Here is a 22,469-nt window from a genome sequence, read left to right as displayed (position 1 = left end):
CCACTTCCCTGATCTCCAAACTCACACGTCCAACTCCCTCCTCAGTAACTAGACCGGGATGTCAATCGTATCAAACTTAACATGTCCAAAACTGATCTCCCGAACTTGCCGTGACATACCTCCCTGTGCCCTGCTCCAGTACCCCTTCTCCCCTTCTCAGCAAACAGCAACTCCATATTTCTGGTTACTTAGACCAAAAGCCGTCAAGTCATCCTTTACTTTCTGTCAGCCTTCCTTCTGCCCAAGCTTTGAACCAATCGCATCGACTCCACTCTCAATATATATCCCGAATCTGAACAACCTTCAGTACCTCCATAATTTCCGCCCAGTCTTAGGCACCACCCCTCACCATGGCCTCCCCACTTTGCCCTCACCCCTCTACAGTGCATCCTCAACACAGCAGTGCAGTAGTTAGCTATCCGCTTAAAACTTAAGACAGATTATGCCACTTCTGTGCTCCAAATGGTCTTACAGTCTCACGACCCACTCGAAATAAAAGCCAGCATCCTCGCCAGGGGCCGCGAGGCTAGGCCGCATCCGATTCCTGCATCACCTCTGCCGCTTCGCCGTCTACTGTACTCCGTTCTTCGGAGCACTGGTCTTTCGGCCCTTCCTTAACATCGCCAGCACTTTCCTGCCTCGGTCCTTTGCACTTAGGGTTCCCACTGCCTGGGGCGTTCTTCCCCCGGCGAGCACATGAGTTGGCTCCCTCACGGCCTTTCCCTTTCTGCTCACATGTCACGTCATTGGAAAGGCCTTCCTCAGCCATCACGTATAAGACGTGAGCTCCCAACCCTGGCGCTCCCTCCCTCCCGATCTCTGCTTTGCTGCTCTCCGTTTCCTCTGTCGACGTCTGAAATACCCTGCGTTCACTGGCTGAATTTGTTTCCGATTTATTGCTCTTCTTCTCCACCCCACCAGAACGTAAGCTTCACGAGTACAAATATAATATCACGTTATTCTATTTCAGGATCCGCAATGGTTTCCAGCACATGGCAGGCGCTCCGTCAAAGTTTGTCTCATGAATGAAAGAGATCCATCTTTTTCTTTATTATCCTGAGAGTGGTAAATACAAGTGGCTAATGATGGCAGAGAAAAACAGAAGGTTACGGTCTACACCCCTGTTCCCCTTCACCCTCTGCTACTACACAGGCACAGCCACACCTAGAAGCAATCCAAAATATCTTCAAAGTGGATAACCTTACTGTAAACCATGCTTTAAAAATCCTTGCAGACATCGAAAAGTCATACCTTAAAAAAAGAATGTAAGATACCTCCTTCCATTCCATACTGAAGTCCAGCAGCGACCACGTAAGTCACCAATTTTTTGATCTATTAGGTGAAATACAGGGGAAAAGGCTAAATGTAGTATTACGAATCATATTGAATTAGATTATTTTAGTAGCATTGGAAAAATTTAATGTTTTTATAATAAAGAAATATTACGACCATAGTCCTGCATTTTATACTGTCATTCACATCGATTATTTGTGTCTGTGAACAGTCATTCTCAACCAGTGAATTAAATTTAAATGATCAAAAAATCGTGGATTTTTTTATTTGGGGTAGTGTCCAAAGTTTAATAAAATAATACAGTTATAGGATTCAGAATTGGAAGAAATATAGACCATTTAGTCTAGATCTTTTATTTTACTTATTTAGTTTAACCCCAAAAGTTTAATGGCTTGGCCAAAGTCCTAAATTAATGGATAGAAAGGGGATAGAATTCCTAGTCTCATGTTGTTTCCTTCAGATAGTTTATATTCACAATGTTCATATTGCTACAAGTGAAAAAAAAAGTTTAATAGTAGGACAGAACTTGAACTTGGGGATATTCAAAGTTCCTATTGTAATATCCTCTGAGACCACTAGGTGTCATCTTAGAACTATTATTACTACTACAGCAGGTCTTTCTAATAGGAAGAATGTGGTAGATGGAAACTTTAATGGTTTGAAGGTTCGATATGACTTCTACAAAAGTTCAATAAGAGTGATGATTATAGCACTTAGTTCACAGAATGTTGACGATTACATGTGAAGTACATGAGGATTACAAGAAGCACATGAGGATTTCACGATGTGCCACAGTAAAACATTCAGGACAGCACCCAGCCCATCGTGAGCGAGCCCTCAATATTTTGGGTATTACTATTTATTCATCACCAGGGCATTCTTGTCATCTATTTTGATCAAAGGTAACAGAAATAAAATAATTTCATAATATATATCAAAGGGATAAATTTTGCCGCAGCAGAAGGCTAATGTTGTTTACAGGAACTTCTCAGCTGTAAGTGTGTCTTACTAATCGGCGACCATGGATGTGTCAAGATTAACTCTGTTGAATGATGGAGGTTTAGAGTCGGGGAAAAACAAACAATCAAAACGCAGGCTTTGGCGTCTGACGGATCTGGTTTGAATCTTAGCCCCGCCCCTTGACATCTCTTTCCCACAGTGTCGACGTCTGTGAAATGGTGATAATTGCACGTCCGCAGTGCTGTTGCAGGGGGAGATCGGACAAGGCCATGACGACGCGCAGTAAATCCTAGCTCTGCGACCTTGAGCAAGTTACTTAACCTCTAAACGCGTCCATCTCCTTGTTTGTAAGATGAGGTTAATACCCACTTTTCAGAGTTGTGAGAAACAAATGAGATAGATTCCGGGAAACGGGAGAATGAGGTTCCCCTCCTCGCCCTTCCAGCTCTGAGTCATTTGCCTGTTCTGGGATGAACAACTCTCTGGACCTACCGATGCCTTAGTCGGTAAGCTCTGTTGCGGACCCAAATACAAGGCTTTCCGCTTTTCAGGCTGGACCAGGACCTGGGCCAGGACCTAAGGACAGTGCATCTCAGGGAGAGCGGAAGGAAGTTCAGAAATCTGTGGATGGAAGGACGAGGAAGCCAACTACAGGGATGGTTAGCAAGCTGAGATGATGGACGTAAAGCTCAGGGAACAGACCGGGCCATGTGCATCGTACAGCACCTCAGAAAGAACTTTTCTTACCCCAAACTTTTTCTCCCACTCCAAACTTACATTTTTTCCTAATTTGAGAACCATTTTTTCAGCATTTATGTGGTCCAGAAAATTAGGGTGGTGCTTTCTTCTTCGATAATCCTCTTCAGTAAATGGAATCTCAGAATCATCCTGTGAAAGAAAACAGGCCAAACCCGATATGTTAGAGCTATGAAAAACTTCTAAGCCCGGAGACGCTGGGTCGACCCTGTTCATTTAAGTTTAAATAAATTTTAGAACATTTAAGTGTTCCTAAAACTACTGTTTATTTTTATAGTGATTTAGTTTAGTTTTTTTTTTTTGGAAATGTTTCACTAGCCAAATTTATCACTTAACCTTAATCTAAACAAAATTAAAAATCTAATGTCTTCTTTTATTTTGTAGGGAGAGTGCCAGGTTGTCACTGGGGTTCCAAATGGTCATTCAATAGCCCATTTCTTAATAGTTCTTGCCATGTATGCGGTTTCATTTTTAAAATCTAAGTTGGGATTTTTTCCCCTCTCTTTTCCACACTGCCCCTTTTCCTCAGATCGATCCCATGATAATAAGAACATATCACATGCAAATTTCTGTCTCAGGCTTTAAAAACTGCTTCCATCAGATTAGATGAAATATTGGTTTGCCTGAGAATCAGGGATGAAAAATATTTCTCGACAGTCCATGGAGCTGTCTGTCACACTCCGTCTCCATGACTCACCCTCCTATGCTGTCCCATAGAGAGAAGCATCCAGAACAACTCAATTAAAACTGAAGAATGAAAGGGAGATATTAAGTTCCATGATACAGAGTGACTTCTCCTAGATCCAACCAGATTTAGAGGTCCTACCTGGAGTAGGATTTTAAAAAATATAGTGTTCAATAAGGAGCCTTTCGATCACATCCATTGGTCTAGTTAAATAACCAAACTGGAGCATTTGAGTCCAAGGCTTATAGGAAATTAATCAGAGAGGCAGATTTAGAAACACAGGCATGAGGTCCCTGAAGTAGCACAATTGTTGGCTAGTTTGAAAAATGGGAAGAAGAGACCAAATGATTGGAGCCAAGCTGAGAACTGGTAGGGAAGGGATGAGGTAGGCGATAGCCAGGTTATCAGGGCTTGTGGACCATGTGGAGTTTAGGCTTATTCTAAGAGCATTAGAAGGCATTGAAGGATTTTAAGCATTTTAAGCAGAACTGTAACATGATCTGGGTTTTATGTGAACAAGGCCACTTAGACTGTTTCTTGGATATCGATTTAAGAAGGTAAAGGCAGGCACCAGCCACATAGCCATTTTGGTAGTCCATCAAAACAAAGACAATAAGATGGATTTGTGATACATTCTAGATGATGAATGAACAGAATTTACTGATGGAACTGGCTAGATTGAGCAACTGAAATGATGATGATGCCACTGGAAGAGAGACTGGGGGACAATTCGCTTTTGAGGGGAGACCAAGTTAACCCACCTCAATTCTTTATCCATAGCAAACACTCCATGAATACATGTTACCTAATTAGCTCACCCCTTAAATATGCCCAGTGGCTCATATGTAGGGTTACCAGATAAAACAAAGGACACTCAGCTAAATTTGAATTTTGGATAAACAAATAATTTTTAGTATAAGTCTTAAATATCACATGGGATATATTTATGCTAAAAATTATTTGCTGTTTATCTGAAATTCAAATTTAACTGAGTGTCCTGTATTTGTATTTGCTAAATCTGCGAATTCTACTCACAGAGTCTGGAAACAAGTCTAGTCAGTTTCGCCTTTGAACTGAGTTGCACCCTGCCATCCCCATAGCCCTGGCTAACATGACAGGGTGGCCAGCCTGCTCTCTGTGACTGGCTGCCCAGAACCCCTCTTCTGGGATTTGCCCCCACCTTAGCTTTTCCTCTGGATAAAGCCAATTCGCTAATACAGATGATCATTCGAATCACTAGATGAATCTAGGCCCGACCATGTGTGACAAATGGCGTTGTCCAGTCCTCCGACTCGGAAGGAGTTATTGTTGATCAAGCCCGTGTCGGCTTGGACCTGCTCGGCTATATAAAAGGGCGGGATTCTTGGTGGATTGCCTGTGACGTGCATGGCATTCTGGTTTAATGCTTCTTCAATAGTGAAGGTGTTTTCTCTCTCTACTACCTTGTGGAGAGGTTTTCTGGGTTGGGGGAAGATTTTGTTTTTAATTCAATTTCCCCAACAGTATACCCGTGTAGTTTTTTCTCTGAATCATTTGAGAATACTTTGCAAACATCCTACCCCTTTTCACTTTAATGTTCAGTGTATATTTCCTAAGGACATTCTCCTGCATAACTATAGTACGGTTATGAAATTTAGGAAATTTAATTCGATAAGATAATTTTATCCAATCTACAGTCCACGCTCCAGTTTGTCAGCTGTCCCAATACTGTCCTTTATAATATTTTCCCCTCCAGCATAGGGCCCAGTCCAGGCTCTCGTGCTGCACTGAATTGTCACGTCTCTTTAGTGTTCCTTACCTGAAACGGCGTTTCAGCTTTCTTTGTCTTTTATTGCCGTTTTTTAGGAACATAGGCCATTTATTTAATCAAATGCCCTTCGATTTGGGTTTAGGTGAGGTTTCCACATAGCAAATCGTGTCTCCCCTGTATTCTCATCTACTTCCTTATCCCCTGGGATTATTTTGAAGCAAATCTCAGATATAGTATCATTTCATTCATAAATACTTTATTAATTTTATTGCAGTTGAATTTATCAAGCTTTTAAAAAATATTCAGCATGACTGGGCCTTGTAAAGAAATCCTTCCCTATGAATTCTATAATTTTCTTAAAAACTAAAGTTTTCACTTTTAATTATATGAGCCGTCTGGAACTGACTTTTTGTGTGGTGTGAGATAGAGAATTTTAGGGGGCTATGGAAATGTCCCGTGTATTGATTGCTGTGGGGCTTAAGCAACTGTATGCGTTTTTCAAAACTCATAGAACTATACAGTATTAAGTGATCATTTTACCCTATGTCAATTATACCTCAATAAACTTGACTTAAAATCATCACAGGCCATTTTAAGGAAATGCAAGTTAAAACCACAGTGAGAGGATGGGGACATGCCATAAGGACACGGGAGCTAACATAAGAGCCATTTCCCACCATTTTCTTCAGGAACCATCTCTTCTCCACTCCCAGCCCAGCTAGTTTAGGGGGCTGATCATCTTTGCCTCTGGAAGTGGGAATGTGATCCCAGGTCTGACCAATCAGCGCTCTGTATTCCCCTGGTGACTGGTTCGAGATTAGGCCCGTGACCTACGACCTGGACAAACAGCATAGCCCAGTCCTGGGATGGGACATGGCCAAAGCAGAAAAGAGAAATGGAGCTCTAGGCAGGTAAGCCTGGGAGCTGCTGCTGGGGGCCAGAAGGAGGGGAGCATTTCCCTGAGAACGAGGCCTACTCAGGAGAAAAGAGGCGAGAGAAGAGAGAAAGAAGGTAGCCGAGCTCTGAGGACGTTGTCTAAGTCTCTAGATCCAGCTGTGCCCAGAGTCCATTATTTGACCTACCAATTATGAAGTCCGTAAGTTCTCATTTTGCTTCAGTCAGTACAAGTTAGTACAAGTTATAACTGAGCGACTGGGGAAAATCGATCAGGCCAGCACAATGGTCAGCCAGTCAAGTGACCAATGATTGTTAGGTAGCAGACACTTTACTAGATACTCCGAGGGAAGGAAACATAACAGGAGTGACATGACTGGCCTGCTCCTTGAGGTGATGGCAAGCAAACGGAGTAGGTAAGTGAACTTTACAAGAAACAGAACAGGAAACTTGGTCTCTGCCCTCAAGGGTTTCCTGGTCCGCCAAGGGAGAGGGGATTAAACAAACGAATGTCATTTGCTGCAATAAGTGTGATAAATCCCTAAATGATTCCTTGTTGTAAATAATGTATTCCATTGATTCTAAACGTGCATCATTTTAACTTCTCTGAAATTAAATGTGTCTTGTGATTAATGGCCTATTACAACTGCCAGGGAGGAAGCATTGATGCTTGGCGCCTGGATGACCTTGAGCATGACGGTTCCTATTGTCATCCCTTCCAACTGAGTTAGGTACTACAGATGTTGATCTAATTACCTTTTTAAATATCTGAAAAGATGATACTGTGTTTCGGCACCGAAGTGAAAGGTAGTTCATAGGCACGAAGGTGGTGGAACAGAGCAGCAAAAATAAGTCTGATACTAATGAAAAAAGCATCGCTGGAGGAATGACTCCAAGTCCACAGTTTCTTGCAAAGTCATAACCACGTGTTATAGGAAAGGAAATACAATATACGGCATGACTCAGGTTTGATACTGAGTCATTTTGTGGAAACAGAATGCAGATGCGATTAAGAGAAGTTGGACTCTGAATATGAACAAGTTTGGGGATCCTATAACCACTGTATTTTGCTTATATATTCCTCAATGTATGCATAAGAATGTATATGACAAGAATATAGGCTTATATAAGTCTAAAAGAGAGCTCTTTCAAACCATTTAAATCAAAAGGTATGCGTGATAAGCAAGCATTTTTATAGTTAACAGGCAGCACATAAAACGATGGGGCCCCTTTGAATTGAGTGAGCTTAGAGCCAGAGCTTAGAGCTTAGAGTTTAGTGCTGACTATGGCATAGAGTTCAGGAGAGTAAGAATACAGAATCCACCGCAGCGAGTTCTCTCTGCACAGATTACCGAGGGTGAAATGTTGCATAAAGGACAAGCCGGTACACTTACGGGGTCCAGGGATTTGGAACGCGCCCAGGTCATCACCGTCGAAATTAAAATAAACATCTTCCGCTTCTCGATATGGCTGACTTCTTCATTCAGTGCTGTAGGGCCAAAAAGCCAGTGGTTATTTGGATTCCTGCAACACGTGTTTTCAAAGTCACGTGCTGTTAGCGGGACTTGAAGTTACTCCTTTTTCCAGGAGCGACTTAACACCAGGATGGCCACCCCGCCCCTCCCCCGAGGCTTCACTGCCCAGGCCCCATTGTCATTCTCGGCTCTCTCCCTCCAGCTGCCTGAAGCTTCTGAGCCCAGCTGAAGATTTGAGCCCCCTTCCTAGTCTGGCCTGCAGCCCTGTGCGTTCGCTTTTTTGGAGGGCCAGTGATAGTAATAAATATAGCGGCATGGACCAGTACTATTCACGGGCTTCGTTGAATTCTCACCATTACGAGACAGGACCTACTCTGCTCTCTGTTTTACAGATGAGGGAACAGAGGCACAATTTGTCCAGGGCCATGGAAGGTAGTGGTGGGGTGCAGGGTGCAGGCCGAGCAGTCTGGTTGTACTGAGCTGTAGGACCAGCTGCATGGAGACTGGAGGAGGTGGTTCCATCGAGGTTGGGGAATGGGGATTAGGGCCCCAAATCAGCAGGTAAGGCCCTCTGATGACCTCCCCTAAAGTAGCCCTATGTAGCCTAAGCCACTGTGGAAGGAAGTAATTTGGGGACTGCACATCCTTCAGGCCCTGGGCGGAGGGCGGGGTGGGGACAGCGGCCAGGGATCTGAGGGCCATGGGTGGGGTGTGGACGGCCTTGGCTAGGCGGGAAGGCTCCGTTATGAGCAAAGATTGTGGACACCGAGCAGGGGTCGGAATTTAGAACAGTGCTGGACGGAAGGGCGAGGATTTGATTTCCAAAGGGTTTGTCACTTTCCAGGAGGTCCCTCCAGACACCCTAGCACCGAATCTCCCGGAATGCTTTCGGCATGTGATTCCACTCAAATATTTTTCATGACGTATAATTTTCCAGGAAAAAAAAAAATTCCGAAGCGAAGTCTGATTCTAATTATCAGGAGAAATAAGTGACACAGTTGTCAGAGAACATGTTCAGTCTCAGGAGCTGATTCCTGACGACAAGCAAAACAATAAAATGCTGGTATCCCGAATGTAATAAACACGTGGATCCTGACCAGAAGATGAGGAAGCGTTATTGAATTAAGTCGGGGAGCACTATGTCCACACATTAATCCCGACGCAAATGTTAATTTTGGTTTCTGTTTTTATTCTATTAACAAAAATGGCCTTTTCAATTAATTTTGCTCCATGGCCCTTTCCGCTCTGTGGTATTTCGGACTGGCCTCTTTTGCAAACGTTGGCACTGTTAGAGGTCCCCTATCTGGGTTATCCATTTCTATTTATGATCATTTTAATGGGTCTAACGTGATCCGCTTATTCACTTGTGAACAAGCCCATTTTATCCGTATACGCAAATTTCCTCTCATTTCTAATACTTTCTTCCTTCCTACTATGTCATTTTGCCTTCCTTTGATGCTGTCTGTGAAAGGCAAGGTAGGAGAATTCTTTTCTATTAAACTATTTTAAAATAATTGAATAAAATATTACTAAGAAGTAATATGTACCCATCACAAAACCAAACCAAAACAAAACGCCAAAATCTAAGAATGTGTATCAGATAAAATGACACAGTTCCCACCACTGTCCTCCATAACCTCACCAACCCCATGTCCCCCGGTGACGCTGATGACAGACCAAGGGCTTCTGATTATACTTGCTTGGAGGCATAAATGCTCTATATCTCAAAAATGGGGTAATACAGTTAAAAGCTTTCCACCGAATAGAGTAATATTTTCTTAATTATATAAGGCTTTTTATCAGAATGAAGAAGGAAGTAGTAAAACATACTCTGTCTTTGAAAGCTCGTTAAAGGAAATGGAGTATTGATAACATTCCCTTGAGAGGCACTAGGGCTGAGGGGTGAAGCTCGACTGTCTCAGCGGGAAGTCAATGGTTAATGACAAAAAATTCACAATCAAGGGATATCGGTGCAGGTGTTTTTATGTATTAAAAGGAACAAGTAGGTCGAATGAGGTTCCTTTTGTGGATTGGGGACAGGATGGAAAAGAAAGGCAGGTAGTTGTTGCTTTTTATTCTAAGCTCTACTATGCTTTTTAATTTTCGAAACACGTCCAGGTTTTATTTCAGAAAAAGTATTAAAAATTTAAGAAAATTGCAAATATACATTATGTAGAAATATCAATTTCAAAAAAGCCTGGCACAAAATAAGAACTCAGTAAACATTAGCTCTGATTATTATTTTAGGTGGTGCAATTATTTTAGAAGGTGCAATTATATATCATCTGTAAATGTCTGCAGAGGGACAAAATGCACGAAGCCGGCTTTAGAAGAGCTCTGTTCCAAAAGATGGCACAATGTTTATGTTGCTGATTCGTAGCTTATTGAATGACATCTAGGCCCAAAGTTACAAATGAGAAATCAACTATTCTAAGCTCCCAAGGAGTCCCTCGCACCCACAGACAGTACTTTTCCATCATGATTTCCCTGAATGTGGTACAGTCATTCCCGAGGCTCCATTCCAAGGATCCTGAGGCTCCATTCTAAGGATCCCTAGCCTCTGGGCTGTGGATCAGCACTGGTCTGAGGCCTGCTGGTGGTGGCCTGCTAGGAACTGGGCCGCATGGCAGGAGGTAAGCGGTAGGCCAGCCGGCGAAGCTTCATCTGTATTCGCAGCCGCTCCCCAACGCTAGCATCACAGTCTCAGCTCCACTTCAGACCATCAGGCATTAGATTCTCATAGGAGCACCGGTCCCTGGGCCACAAAGGTTGGGGACCGCTGCTCTATTCCACTTCTTTGGATTTGAGCCAAAATCTGGCTTTGCTGTTGATCTTATTCCGAGGTTGTTAAAGTACTGCCTGACTTTTCAATAAAGTTTTATTGGAACAAGACCATTCATTTACACTTCATCTACGGCTGTGACAATGGCAGAGCAGCTGGATCAAAAAGACAAAAGTATTTATTATCTGGCCCTTTACAGAAAAAGCCTGCTGACCCCTGATCTAATCTTCCTAAAATAAAGATACTAAAGCATAAAAAATATTGAAATGTAGGGTGCTATGTGTCTTTCAGGCTACCCTCCTGGTCCAGAAATAATGATTCAAATAAGCTGATCTGCTTTCTCCTTGGCTTCTAACTTAATGAGGAGATGGATCACAAAGCACCAAATTGCTAAACATCACCTTGTTCTCTGAGACCCGAGGTCCTCACAGTTCGCAATGGTTTTCAAAACATTTTAAAGCTGCAGATATTCCCCACAAGCCCTCCCTGACCCCTGCTATCAGAGAACACTTGTTGGCTCGAATTGAAATCCTCACAGTTAGAAATGGTTCCTCTCATCTTAAAGTCACATCTCTCCTGTGACACTTTCCTTGTGACTGTGCTATTCTCTTCCCTGCATTAAAGTCTCTCATGTGCACCTTGGCTGTCTTGCAGGCCTCCAGGTGCCTGGAGGGCATAATCTTTTTCTTATTTGTCTTTGTACCCTCCCAATACATTTATTCCGCAGTGCCTGCAGAATGAATAAAGGTCGAATTTTGGAAGTTAATGTTTCCTTTATTTTAAGGATTAAAAACATTCTATTCCTCAGAAGCACCCACTGTTAATTAAACAAAGAGGCCATTAGACTCAGGTAATTCTAATACCTTCCCAGCCCACATCAGCAAATGACAGCTTAAGCCTGTAAATGCCTCAAGGTTAAGAAATCAAAACCTAAGGACATGGGAGGGGGTTGGAGGGGGAGTGAAAAGGGGAAGGGATTAAGAAATACGTTGGTAGTTATACAATAGTCACGGGGATATAAAGTACAGTATAAGAAATATAGTCAATGACATTGTAATAACTTTGCATGGTGTCAGGTGGGTACTAGACTTATTGGAGCAATCACTTCAGAAGGTATATAAATGTCTAACCACTATGCTGTACACCTGAAACTAATATAATATTATATGCCAACTGTAATTGAAAAATAAAAATAATGATTAAATGTTAAAAAAAAACAACAAAACCCTAAGGACAATCAATCACAAACAGCCAACTAGGCTCTTCCAAATAAGGTAAATGCTTAAGCAATAGCCAATCAAATTGCTTCTTTGCTTTGCTTCTGGCTTTTCTCTATAAAAGTCTTTCCCCTGGCTCCTGTAGATGGTGCACTCCTAACCACTTTCGATTTGGCACAGCCCAATTTCAACTGATTTTTGCTCAGATAAACTCTTAAAATTTTTTTAATATGCCTCAGTTTATCTTTTAATAGTATTCACAAGTCTATTTATTAGCCTGATTTCATGTTTTAGGTAAATATCAGGTCATTTTTTTCCACGGTCCTAATTTGCCATGTGTTCATTAGATGAATCTTAGGTAAATTACACAAAGGTAGTGTCCTGGAGCGTAAAGGGCGTATCTCACTGACCAGAGACTGCCCAGATGGCTTCCTCCACTTGCTGAGGGTTCTCGCTGATGTTATAAATAATAATGTCACACTCCAGCAGTCGCATGAGAAGGTCTTCTCGAGAGATGGCCTGAAAAAGAGAATTGATGATCATTCGTTCGAGAAGCCAACAAAGTAACCTTAGTATTTAGACAGAATGACAATTTCCAAATTAGATTTGCTGCACTGAAGAGTCCCACAGAAAAAAATTGCAGGAGGAGATTTCTATTTAAAATGAAATTTTGGCTCTCTTCTGTGTATGGTTTTCAAATAACAAAGAAGTTTATGAAAATAGCTGGGAACAGATGATTTAAAAAAATGGCATAATGATCCTAGGTACTATTTCGGCATGCTGTTTACACCCCAATTCAGAAGGGAAGAATTAGAACACACTGGAAGAAAATGTGGGAGGCATTTAAAACTAACTCAAACTCTATGCAAGATTATTTGAACAATTAGATATCATGAATCACTTAGATGTGCTGATGAGTGATTTATGTCTATTGTTTCAGAAGTCTCAAGATGGAATTAATCTGTTCTCTTTGTAGATGTAAGGTATCTTATTACAGTTGACAGTTGGGAATACTTAAAAAAAAACTTTTAATGGTTAAAAATATAAAGTTCTTACATTAGGCAAAAGTTAACTGTGGTGATCATTGTGTTTTAACTTATTCCTTGCTGTGTGGATGCCAGCACATTTTCCAATAGTGCAATACCGTGGGTGGGTATAAAGATAACCACACAAGGACTCTGCATCTGCAAACCAGTATTTGCATTTGTCTTGAGGATCAGATGTTCCCCACCGATCCTTGACCGGTTGCATCAAAACGAACTTGGTCTCTTAGCACAGTATGTTGGAGAACGAAAGAAAAGCGGGTGCCTTTTCTAATCCTAGAGGGTTTCTCTGGTGGGGTTAATGCATCCATGTCAAATTCAAGAGCATGGACTGCTAATTTCTCCAGCTCATTCTCTAAGTCCTTTCGCACCAACTGTATTAGTTTCCTGGGGCTGCTGTAACTAAGTACCACAAACTGAGTGGCTTGAACGACAGAAATTGATGTCTCTGGAGCCTAAAAGTCCAAGGTCAAGGTGTCAGTAGGGTTGGTTCCTTCTGAGGCTGTGAGGGAGATTGCGCTCCATGCCTCTCTCCTGTCTTCTGGTGGCTTCCTGGCAAATCAGATCTCTGCCTTCCTCTTCACATGACATTCTCCCTGTGTGACATCTGGGTCCAGATCCCCTCTTTTGATTGGCATTCCAGTCACATTGGATTAGGAGACCACCCAAATGACCTCCTTTTAACTCGATTTCCTCTGTTAAAGACCCTGTCTCCAAATAAAGTCACGTTCTGAGATTCTGGGGGTCAGGACTTCAACAGATTTTTTTGTGTGTGTTGGCGGGGGACTCAACTGAACCCATAAAACCGTCGACTCAATTTCTTTTCCAGACTGAATGTGCAGAAGACACTCTGAAAATGTGGATCCAAAGGTAGACTTTTACCTTGTCAAAAGCGTGACAGTGCGAGAGGACAGTGCCCTCCTGATACGCTCAGGACGGATCTAGGTTCAGGAGGGACCCATGAAAGAAAGGAAGAAGGAACACTGGAGACACCCAGATGCGTGCTCCCGATGCGGCCCACGGCAAAGCAGAAAAAACATCTGAGCCGGGCCTGTGAAAGCGCGTGCGTGGGGGCCAGCGAGGAACACGCGTGCTGGTTAAATCATGGCTGGGTCGAGTTAGGATGAAACAGGCACATTTTCAAGAGCACAGGTGTCCTGACCAGATGTTGAGCGACCACGTGCATGCATTCATTTGTTCATCCAACAAACATTTGTGGGCCCTGTTTTAAACCCAAAGATAGAGGCAAAAATACCATATGGTTGCTAATAGTAAGGAGCAGTATGTGTGTGTGTGTGTGTGTGTGTGTGTGTGTGTGTGTGTGTGTGTGTGTGTTGTTGGGAAAACTTTTAGCAAATAATTATAGTCTAATGTAGACAAGGACACAACTAAGCGCATATGAAGCCCTTGTACAAATTAGAAAAAGCTAGCCTGCTCTTGGTGGAAAAATTATACGAAGGCATCTACTCTGCGGCGTACTGTAGCCGGCAGAACGGGCTGCTTTTCAGGCCCTACTCATGCCCTTAGCCGGGCCCCCTTGTGCAGTGTACAACCTGTACAGCCTTACATGGCAGCCTCCAGTGAGGAAAGCGCTATCCTAAAGGTACATTTGAGATTGGATGGACCTGAAGGGATATGTGGTTATGGTTTGCAGGAGTTGAAATTTCAGCAGAGCCTGGGTTGCTGAGCCCAGTGGAGGCGCCTTTCAGAGCCTGGAGCAGCTGAATGTTGTCCATGCTCCACTCTCTCGCTCTTCCCCGTGGCTCTGACTCTACTGATGCTGTTTCAAAGCATGCCGCACGCTTCCCCAGGTGTCCCCTCGCGTGGCATTTCCTTGCTCCCTTATCGGCCTGGCAAGCTCTACTCCACCCTAGAGGCCCAGCCTCAGCCCCTGCTTCTCTGGTAGACGCCAGCCTCCCAAAAGAGGGCCATCTGCGGGGACTCTGTACTGCTGGAGGCTCGAGGACTCCAGAGCAGTGGACCTTCGGCGGCCTCGATCTGTGGGCGGGGGCGGGATTTGAGGCCCCATTTGCTTGGCTCTACAGAGAAGTCACAACTCAGCAACCACACTTTCGGAGCGCTCTGGGTGCGGCCGTGTGCGCCCCTCTGCCGTGATGTTCACTATGCTGCTGGGGTGCTAATCGTCTACATCAGAATCCCTGCTAGGCTGGGAGCTCTGTGTTCACCTGTGGCTCCTCAGGGGATTCAGATCCAGGTGTAAATGGAGAGAGATGATGGAGATCTGAACTAATGGACATAGCTCTGAGAAAGGACGCACCCCGCAGAAAGCTGTTAAAGAGACAGGTCGAGGACCCCATGACCAGGAGGTGGGGGCAGCCAGGAGCCACGGTGACACCAGGCTTTTAACTGTGGTGGGGGGAATGCGTGGTGCATGTTGGTTGTCTACAAACTTCTGTTTGCTCTTTCTCATTTTTAGCAAAACCCCGATTTTGTTCGGACGCTCCCCTTCTCACCTTGTGGGAAACCAGCTCCTTCCTCTAGCTCAAGGGAGGAGCCTTATTGATCTAAGGGTCAGTGATTGGCTTAGGAGTGAGCATGTGACTTAATTTAAGACAGGGAGGTTCAAGGAGATGTTCGCGGAGTGCTGCTGGAATGTTCGTCCTCCTTTCCGAGACTTTCGGGAAGTTCCCTTCGCCAGGTGTTGCTGTGTATGAATGTAAGGCCCTGGACTATTGCAGCCTTGCTGGCAGCCTGAGCATGAAGTCAACCCCAGAGGAAAGCAGAGCCCAGAAAGGGGCAGGAAGAGGAGCCGCAGCCCCTGGATCAAGCCAGCCCTGAAGCTTCATCTTCTAGCCACATGCGCCGAAGAATTTCCTTATTAAGCCAGTTTGCATTGACCTTTTTCTATTCCTTGCAGCCCCTCAAACCTAAACTGACACAGGCATCAAGGGCCTTAATAAAAATTATAAGTACGGACGGCAGAGTGGATTTGTAGAGGTATGTAAACAAATTTAATTTGGAGTATATTGATTTAGAAGTGCCTGTGAGACATCTGGAGGCGTGGGCTAGGAGTCACTTAGATCTTTGGGTCAACAGAGCTGGAGACAAATTTGAAAGGCGTTGGCAGTGGGGGAGCTGAAACCATAGGACTGGGAAGCGTTTAAGAAGGTTACCCATTATGAGAGGGAGGAGCTCTGGGAAAACCACAGTAAGGAAGGGCTGGGAAGAGGAGAAGGAGCCAGTGAAAGGACCCGAGAAGGCGGGCTTGGCCGTGTAAGGGGAGCCGGGGTGTGGCAGCTGCAGCAGGAGGGAAGCCAGCTAAGATAGGCCCCTGGGAATTAGGGGTTCATGGTGTCACTGAAATGGTGGGGACCGAGCCTGCTGGCACTGGACAGACCAGGGACTGGGGAGCACAGGAGCGAGTCCTGCCAAAGTGGCTGAGCCCTTCCTGAAGTTCAGTGGTGGCCAGGGCCAGGGACAGAGAAAGGCTGGTGGCTATCGGGGGGGCCAAATTAAGTGTGCGTGGTTTTTTGTTTGCTTCTGTAGTGGGGGAGATCTGAGCATATGTATAGGTGGAAAGAAAGAAGCCAGCGATGACTGAAGATCCAGAAGAGTGGGAAAGGGCGTAAGTGGTGAAGACAGTTCCCAAAGATGGCAAGAGAGGACTCATTCATTCAATTTGCACATATTTATTGAGGACCGCTTTCTGCCAGTTGCTGTGCTAGGTGAGGCACAGTCTCTACCCTCAAGGAGCTGATATAGTCAGTGAGACTCACAACAGATAGATAATAATAGAATGTGAAAAGTGTTATGACCTATGCAGGAAAAGGATGCTACGGTTGTTCCAGAAGAGAGCTCAGGATCCAAACTGGGAGTAGGGAAGTAGGAATCATGGAGGGATTCCTGGAGGAGATGGCACCCTGAGTTAAGTCTTGAAGGACGAATAGGGCTGGTTGAAGGAGGGAAGAGGGAAGACCGTTCCAGGGTACAGCATATCCAAAGCTGTGTGGTAGGGCCTGGGGAGTATCAGGCAGGATGATGGGAGGAGGTAGTCGGGGAGGAACACCCCTCCTGGATGTATGTATGTATGCATGTATGTATGTACTTATTTTGAGTGTTTACTATGTACTAACCTCCTGGAGGTATTTAAATGTCTCAGGATGAGGATCGCATGGAATTTTCCGCTGGGAGGCAGCACTGTTTCTCAGTAAAACAGGAGTATAACAGCTTATTGTTCCTGAGTGGCTTACTACGGAAGGAGGTTTCTCTTTCACAGACAGTGTTCACTGTGGCCAAGGGTTATGTTGGAGTGATACAGGGCAGAAAATATTTTAAATACAACATATATATAGAGAGAAGTTTAGGAGTCTGAAAGTCCAGATTACATTCATACTTTCCAAAAATATCTTATTTAAATTCTTTGCTTCGGGTAAACCTTTAAGGTGGAGGCAATGGATGTTAATGTCCCTTACAGGACAAAGAGCTGCCCTCACCTTGCCCCTCACCTTCTCCCAGCCACACGTTTGCGGGAGAGAGGGAATGAGAAGCAAAGAGTAAGACGTATGGCGAGGGTGCTGGAGTGGAGGGAGACTCTTCCTTTGGGACTTACTCTGTAGGTCTCCACGGCAAAGTCAGGCTCAGGTTCTCTGGGCGGCGTGGAAAGCGTGCCCACCACCTGGAACGTGCCTTCCTTCAGTCTGGGTGAGGAGGCTTCCGGCATCATCGACTTATTTTCATCTTCCTCCTCCTCTTCTTCTGTAATTTCTTCAAGTGAAGCTCCGACTACACAGTTTGAGAGAAACTGCAAGACAACAGACATTTTCCAAATACTAAGGACAACTCGGAGTAAGGGCTGCCCATGAATGATGATTCTAAAAACTCACCTTTAGTGAGGGCTTGCTAGAGGTGCCACATATGAAAATGCAAGACATTCTTTCGAATTAGCATCACCAGGGATAGCTAATGGATAACTTGGCTTATTTGCACCCATAGAAATTCCTTCCTTGACTTCTTAACACCCACAGAAATTCCATTTTTCTATTCATGTAATTATTCCTCTTCCCTTTCTCATAAGAACCCCTTGCCTCCACCTTCTAATTAGAACACTGTTTGGGTTTCTGCCTGAATCAGTGCTTCCTGAATAGCTATTCTTTTTGGATCTCAAATAAATGCTCGTTGCCTCTCACCTTGGCCTTTTACTTTTAGGTTAACAGCAAGTACTTGGAATTTGAGAAAGAGAGGTCCTGGTTAGCCAAGGAACAAGTGGAACATTCTGTTATCGTTAGGCTTTTGAAACATATCTCTACAAACTAAAAGTTTTATTCTAAAGATATTAAAAAATAATCTGAGATCAAAACGGGAGAAAAGTAAAAAGTTATATCTGCTTCCTTCTGTCTCTCCTCATGCCAATCATGCCACCTGCCTTTCAAATACTCTGATGGCTTTCACTGGATTAGAATATAAGCCAAACTCCTGATCCCACGCGACCTGGGCCTTTGTGCTTGACTCGCCTTCGTTAACTGATGCCACGAACATCGGAGTCCTGACCACGCGTGAGGCATCGGTTGCTGAGCAGGGCCACATTCTGACATTCATGGTCTCTTTTCTCCATACCAAAAATATTAAAAATCACATTGCACAACTGTGTTGATATGAAGACAAACAATCCTTGACCCTCAAATTTCATTTGCTTCCTTCTGATGCTCAAAGAAAACAAAAACATCTTTGTGGACCCCAAAGCCTCGTGGGCCCCGGGCACTGTGACTTCAATGCTCCAGCGAAGTCAGCCCTGGGTCCCTGGGTCACTGCACACCTGCCACTCTGTCTTCTGAGAATGCCAACCTGGTTCCCACTGCAGAACTTTTGCCCCGGCTGTGCCCCCTGAGAACAAGGTGCTCTGGCTTGATCCTCGGCCTGTGTATGTCAGATTAAACATCATCCTTCACGAACGCCCTGTCGTGTACTTCTGTTTAAAACAGCTCTTCTCTTCCATCAGCCAACATTTTATGCCCTCTCTCCTTCAGAGTACTTATCACACATTGATAGCTCTGATTTATTCTAAAAATCATTTACTGTTTGTCTTTTTCCAGGAGGGGCAGAGTTCTTGGGGGCAGTAACCTTTTTTGGTCTTATTCACTGCATAGTTCTCTGTGCTTGTGAATGAGTCCCATCCTCCAGAGGCGATAACAGTTGAATTTCTTGTGTACCCTGAGATGTTTTCTGTCTATAGATGATCTGTCTACCTATCTGTCTTCTCTACATCTCTATCTTTTTGAAAGACACAAATAAGTTTATACCACACCTTTTTTTATGCTTTTCTTTAAAAAAAATTTTTTTTTGTTACTATATTGGTTTAATTTTATTTGTCCTTGTCTCTTCTTCCCCCTTTCCTGGTAATGTGTTTTTAGTTCCTTTTGTAGATATATCATATATAATACATATAATATCACATGTATTGTTTATCATATATAATTACATACCATATCAAAATATACAACTTTATATATAAATTATATAGCAAAATCCACATTTTTTGACTGATCAACTTTAGATGATATACTGAGTTGAACAGTGTCCCTCCCCCCAGATTCCCGTCCACTTGGAAAGTGTGACTCTGACCATATTGATCTTTGCTGATGTCATCGGGTTAAGTGAAGTTATACTGGATTAGGGTGGATTCTATCCAATGACTGGTGTCCTTATAAAAGGAGGAAAATTTGGGCACAGAGACGGTCCAGAGAGAACAGCATGTGAAGACAGAGGCAGAGATTGAAGTGTAGTCTACGAGCCATGGGCTGGCAAGGATTGCTGGCAGCCACCAGAAGCTAAGAGAGAAGCATGAAACTTTCTCCCCTAGAGCCTCCAGCAAGAACAAGCCCGCTGACAGACCTCTGGCCTGCGGACCTGGGAGAGAATAAATTCCGTTGTTTTAAGCCACCCGGTTTGTGGAAATTTGTTACCACAGCCCTAGAAAAGGGAAATGATAAAAATCATGGCTTCCTCTCCCCCACCGCCTCCCGCCCACCACTGAGCATTTTAAAATGAAGGGCCCTAGGGTCCTTTTTCAGAATATCTTAATTTCCCAAGGCTAAAGATGGAGAAGGGTGGGCAAGCTTAGTGGCACTCTGGCCCCAAACAGTGCCTGGCCCGTAACATGCTCAAACCGTATGTCGAAGGGATGGCTGAATGAATCACTCACGGTGGGTGGTAAAACCATTGGACTTAACTTTTTTATCAGTTGCCTGCTTCAGATGCGGAGGCGGAGTGGAAAGAGAACCCAGTCAGAAGGCCAAAGACCTGGGCAATATTTCCAAGTCCTGACTCTGGGGTCGCTATGTGATCTCAGCGGAGGGTCCCTTCCTTCCTCTGAGCCTGTGTCCCCTCATTAACAGGGGAGGGCGCGAGGCTGCCTAGCTAATGCCAAACATCTGGGCTTCCAGGTGGGGCGCTTGTCTGGCCTGGATGCAGACTGGGGTTTTGCGGGGCATTGACCGTGCCCAGGACGAGGGACCTTCTCTTAGGAGAGGCCCTGACAGCGCCCATGGTTCAGTTCGGGGACCTGGGGCTGGGGACTGGGAGCTGGGGGTTGGGAGTCTTGCTCTGACCCGCTGCCGCTCACCTTCCCGATGTTTCTGCTGCTGTATGAGTCCAGAAGGTTTATAAACACCCTCTGGATCCGCATAACTTTCTCCGTCCGGGCAACAACTTCCTCTTCTTCAGTCATCTCGGGAGCCGCGCTGGTTGCTAAGGAGAAAGCGTCCCTCTAGTTGCCAAGGCGACGGGGTCGCGGTCTTGGGGCTGCTGGGCCTGGGCGGCACTCCGGGGGCGGGGCCTACGGTGCTGGGCGGGGCGTTCCTGGGGGTGGGGCGGGACCTAGGGCGCTGGGCGGGGCTGCCGGCTTCCCTCCCTCCCTGGGCTCTGCCCGGCCTTGGGTGCCAGGCTGCGCGCGCGTGCTCCCTCGCGCCGCGCCCTGAGCGTGCAGCCTGGTCCCACTCTGCCCTGCTACATGCTGTGTGCCCTCGGGCAGGGCATGCCCTCCGTTCCCTTTCTTCTCTTTCATTCGTAAACTCTGGAAACACGTCCCGGTGTCCCCTCGACAGGAAGGAGTAAAATTATTGATGAATCTGATGAAAAGGTAAAGCCCACAGCCTTGGCCTCTCCTGCAATGTTGGAGTAATTAACGTTCCCCTGTGGGATGGTCTGATCAGGAGGTGACATAATCCTCTACTGCAAAGAAGAGCTGTTGCCTTGGAGTTCCGGGTCCTGGACACCCAAACGAAAGCGTGTTTGGTCCCCACTGTGAGGTCAGTTGCTTGGTCCACGAGGCTCAACTGGTTTAGGGGGCATTTCCTAGCAGACCTCTGGGAGTGGGGTGCGGTGGAGGCGGTTAGAGGCCACTGTGATGGGACTCATTCACCCACATTCACAAAGGGATGGAATGTAGACTTTGACCTTTCCAAGTAAGATTGTATGTGCAGTTACCGAGATAAATTGACAAAAGATGACATTCAATTTATCACAGAAGTCATCGCATCACAAAGGTCGTGGATATGATATCTTGCCATATGTTATCTTGGAATAGCCTGATTCTATTGAAATATTTTTGTGCTTCAAACATTCACTTGTTAAATATAAATTAAATATAAATATTTAACACTTGCAGCAATTTAAATTTTTTAAAATACTGAATGCTTCAAAAAATGGAGATGGCCCGGAAGCTCCAGACGACTTAGTGGCTCTGGGCTGTCAGGCACTCAAAAGATTTGGCTTTGAGTTACAGCTCTGCAGCCATTCGTGGGAGACTGGGACCCATCTTTTAACCTTTTCCCAAGCTGTTAAATTGGCTGTAAAACAGGAGTGAAACCAGCAGCCTAACAGGGCTGTTAGGATTAAATAAGACATACATGAAAACATTTTCTGAGTTCTCTCCAAAGGTGAAATTGCTTTTCATCCTGCAAGCCTAAGGCACACTTCTACAAATGGAAACCTTTTCATTCCTCTTTTTGTCCCCACCTCCTATTCTTTTCTATAGTTACCTCATTAAATCCTTAATTTGATAAATGAACTTTCAAAGAACTTGCTCATTCTTTTTAAAAAAATTATCAACAATAAAGTGCTGTCAGTTCAAGTGTAAAGATATTCATACAAGACCAGTGTAAAACTTGATAAAATATTCTTCAGCATTCTTTCCAATAACTTGTTAGGTTGAATACTCTAGAATTTACTTGATGCCTGTTACAGATTTTGTTTATCCCTATTGCTATGAAGTTATTCAGGTAAGTACTCCGAAAGTTATTCAACTGGTCATGCTACTGTAATGTCTCACCTTTATTTCATTCTTACTGTTTATACTACTGACAAATAAATGAACTAGGGCCATAGTTATAAGGGGATGGCTTCCAGAGAATTTTAAATATATCATATTGGTAGGTTAAGGAGATTCTATTGATTTGATTACACCAACTAACATGTCTTTTACTGTTATTTCTTCCCATCTTTCAAAATCAGCTTTCATATAACCAGAGTTCAGGGGATGCTTTTATTTTTTGAATTATTATGTTAGTTTGAACCAAACTGATGACACTGCCAGGAAGCAAGATCTCAAATGCTTTTAGAAGATGCTTTATTAACTTGTACTGTATGGGCTAAGGGGT

At 44.2% G+C, this 22,469-nt stretch overlaps 1 protein-coding gene across 3 annotated transcripts in view; it reads right to left on the bottom strand.

The window, feature by feature from the left end:
• AK7 (adenylate kinase 7) overlaps positions 1 to 20,632 on the bottom strand; it is a 48,508-nt gene extending 27,876 nt beyond the window's left edge. For 2 of the 3 annotated variants that reach the window (XM_025042146.1, XM_025042147.1), the window contains exons 1-6: positions 20,435 to 20,632; positions 17,426 to 17,617; positions 12,223 to 12,331; positions 7,733 to 7,827; positions 3,031 to 3,141; positions 1,252 to 1,332 (exon numbers count right to left, since the gene is read on the bottom strand). In XM_025042146.1, the coding sequence (XP_024897914.1) occupies positions 1,252 to 1,332; positions 3,031 to 3,141; positions 7,733 to 7,827; positions 12,223 to 12,331; positions 17,426 to 17,617; positions 20,435 to 20,539 (693 nt within the window). In that variant the 5' untranslated portion in view covers positions 20,540 to 20,632. The remainder of the gene's footprint in view (positions 1 to 1,251; positions 1,333 to 3,030; positions 3,142 to 7,732; positions 7,828 to 12,222; positions 12,332 to 17,425; positions 17,618 to 20,434) is intronic. The other variant, XM_006925569.3, reaches the window with a different exon arrangement.
• Between the last annotated feature and the right edge of the window lie 1,837 nt (positions 20,633 to 22,469).

This window comes from Pteropus alecto, unplaced genomic scaffold, assembly GCF_000325575.1.
Source record: "Pteropus alecto unplaced genomic scaffold, ASM32557v1 scaffold8, whole genome shotgun sequence".
Taxonomy (NCBI): Eukaryota; Metazoa; Chordata; class Mammalia; order Chiroptera; family Pteropodidae; genus Pteropus; species Pteropus alecto.
Note: the sequence above shows the minus strand (reverse complement) of the source record. Positions and strands in the feature narration are given on the sequence as shown.